Source organism: Melampsora larici-populina, assembly GCF_000204055.1.
Source record: "Melampsora larici-populina 98AG31 unplaced genomic scaffold MELLAscaffold_104, whole genome shotgun sequence".
Taxonomy (NCBI): Eukaryota; Fungi; Basidiomycota; class Pucciniomycetes; order Pucciniales; family Melampsoraceae; genus Melampsora; species Melampsora laricis-populina.
In genome coordinates this window covers 123628-126949 of record NW_006768868.1, presented here as the reverse complement: position 1 = coordinate 126949, position 3322 = coordinate 123628, and the positions used below count along the sequence as shown (strand labels likewise).

Sequence of the window (3322 nt, the reverse complement as noted above, 5' to 3'; positions counted from 1 at the left end):
AGATTAAAGTAGAAGCAGAAGATAATAAAAGTGGCAAAATCGAGCAAAGAGTCATGGTGATCAAGATCATGATGATGATGAAGTCGTGGAAGAAGACACTGTTTGATCAAGTTCAATAACCCTATAGCATCACCAAACCAGCAACATCTACATTTAATAAAAATAATAACATCTCAACTACTTATGTTTCAACAACAATCGAAACTGTGGATCCTCATTCATTCATCTTGATCCTGCCTCATTGATGAGTTCAACTCCAAACAAAGATGTCATTGGACCAAGTAATTCAAGACGCAATCACCGATAGAGCTGTGGAACTCTTTGTTAGTATCTTTCTCTTTCTCGTTATTGGACCAGAGTCTTGGATTGGGATTGTATGAACTGAGAGCTTGGTTTTTGGATAATCAGTTGGTATCCAATATGTGTCCAATTTGTGAATCTAATGCATATCTAAATCCTAATTTTAGATATGGGTACCATTGTAAGACTATCTTATTCTCAATCTTCTGTTATCAAATTGGGCTGACTTTTGATTTTGATGCAGCCACCATGTTAAGAAATCCTGGAAACTTGTGATTCAGGTACTGAGAGTTTTATAGGTTCCTTTTGTTTAACTTATGCTGGTGGTGCTTCAATACATCTTCAAACTAAGATTCAGGTTTTTTTATTGTTTCTATCATCAAAAATCTTGAATCTGAATCAACAAAACTAATCTTCAACTTTTTTGGTTGTTTATCTCCTAGGCAAATCAATTATGAAAAAAATGAGCTAATTCACCTGATACGGCTTCAAGTCATTCCATTTTATGCGCATCAACACCTTCAATAGTACCATTAATTCAAAATTATCAACTTTAAAACTTAGAGCGATTATGGTTTTAGTGACTTCAAGATTAGAAGGAATCATTAGTCTTGCTTTCCACCACCATCAACCCAATACTTAAAATTCACTAAAACAAATTCAAATCTACATAGCTAAAAGAATTGTACCAAAACTAAATCGATCATCCAAAAACTTCAATCCAAAATTACAAAAACAATTAATTGAAGAAAATTGTCAAGATTTAAAAGAAGAAGTGAATGAAGGGATTCATTTCAAGACATTAATTGAACCACCTAATCTGGATTTTATTGAAGAAAGAGGTGGGTTTACTTGTTTTGGTGATTGGGAAACTTGGCCTGGTAAATCTTCTAGAGCTATGTTGGAAGGTATGCCAAAGTTATATGAAGGGAATATGGGTAATTTTGAATATTTCTTTATATATCAATCAAATTTTTAATGATTTTGATTATAGAAACTTCAAACAGACAAGCTGACGTTTTTGAATGATTTGATTTTTTGTAGAACGTAAAGAAGCATTACAAGCGCTATTAAATACATTAATTTATTCATACTTGAAACTTTTAAACCAATTATCAAACCAAGGACCTCCAACACTTTGAAACCAAAGTCAAACCAATCAAGTTTCCAAAATCGATCAAATCATCTCTCATATCAAATTAACTCCATTTAATATGCATGGATTATGTAATGAAATTAGACCTAGGCAAACAATTGAACCTTTGAAATTGATGCTAAAAGAACAAGCTAAGGAGAAAAGAGGAAAAGCTCAATTGGTTTTACAGTAAGTGTTTTTTCATCTCTTTACGGTGTTTCTCTGGGATTCTGACTTTTTTTGGGGGTTTCTTTTTAGGACTTGTGAACATCTGAAGAATGATTTAATTGGTTTGAAAAAGAATAATTTAGGGGGTTTTGAAGACTCAATTAAACCAATTAAATCCAATTCAAATTTATATTATGGTAAAGAAAATGATGATAATAAAAACTTATGGAAAGAAAAAGAAAATGATTGGAATGCATTGTTATCTGCTGTGAATGATACATGAAAAAAACAAGTCATTCAATATTTTTCGTTGTTACCCTTTTTTTACACAGAGTTTTTTTAACAACTGTAGTTTTTATTTTTTATGAAAGGTTTTCTTCAGGATATCATATACTTTTTTGTGTTCCTTTTTTAGTTTTAGTTTCAGTTTTGGTGAGGCTGATCAAAAAAATCCATGCAACTGTTTTTGATATGGATCAAAAATGCAAAATAGTATGAGGATATACCTTTTATGTTGTTATTGCTTTTTAAGATAGATTATTACTTTTTAAGATAGATGCAGATGGATGCAAAGGAAATGTGTTGTATTTTGATCAAGGAGAAATTAAATACCCATGAAATACAGTTATATTATTATCTGTAATCATAGAAAAATCTTTGTATAAAAGACCTCCTCGTGGGAATGAGTCATTCATGGCAAATTGGAACCAAGGGGTATTGCAAAATCTGAAGATTATGCAGTGAATTTTTCACAATCAGAAGGTAAAAATATTGAGCATGTTGGATGGCTCTTATTGAAGTTACAACACACGTTCAAATGCTCATGACCTGCTTCCAAATCATCACTTGAAGATGAAAGATATTGTTTGATGGCATTTCAGTGCTATGGATAATCATCCAGAAGCTCCAGATCTAAACCTATAAATGATTTGTTAATGAACCTGCTTGATGTGCTCAGCAACAACTGACATTGATTACATCAATGGATAAGTACTTCATATGGATATTTGTGAACAAGAACTCAATGAAGCTTCAAGTCTTGTGATTCAAACAACTTGAGCAATTCATTATTGACATAAACATCAAGACCTCTTTACTAAAACACAAAATTCCCAAAATATGGATGATGAAAAGGTATCAAGCATCTAACTTCACATGTTTCATAGTTCAGCTTCATTTTTCATTCCAAACAATTTAGGTAGTCACAACTCAACTCTCCATTGATAGTCATTCATCTTTAACTGGACCTCACTATCAAGCTGGCTTTTCTTCTGTCTTTTTTCCCATAGAGCCTTGATACTCACTTCAAATATTTATTCATTCTTTATAGGGTTTTAAATTGATGTTACCTGGATTTTATTTGATTGCATTTGTGCCAGGACCTAGAAAAACCAATGGATCATCATTTCAAGCTATCACATGGCTCAATATATTAAACATTCCATGTTTTAAATCACACAAAAACATTATCAAATCATATGACAAATTGCAAGAACAAATTCAAAAATGTACGGACCAAGAATCCAAAACAATCAGGCCAATAAATCATATGGAATCAATAGACTCTGGACTTGCTCCTGTACAATCAAATGTTATTCAACACGGAAATCTACAATTTCTCATATCCAGCCTATAAATTCAGTTGAATAACTCTTTGGATTTGATTCAATAATGACATGATTCTTGTTAGTATGCTGTGTAATGAAGAAGCAGAAGAGA

General features: G+C 31.8%; 1 protein-coding gene across 1 annotated transcript; it reads left to right on the top strand.

Moving 5' to 3' along the window:
- Nucleotides 1–805: 805 nt before the first annotated feature.
- MELLADRAFT_84171 (uncharacterized protein) lies at nt 806–1722 on the top strand (the record flags this gene model as incomplete). Its single annotated transcript, XM_007418753.1, has 4 exons — nt 806–908; nt 975–1238; nt 1465–1624; nt 1713–1722. The coding sequence occupies 4 exons, from the start codon at nt 806–808 to the stop codon at nt 1720–1722; spliced, it is 537 nt and encodes a 178-aa protein (XP_007418815.1).
- Nucleotides 1723–3322: the final 1600 nt, after the last annotated feature.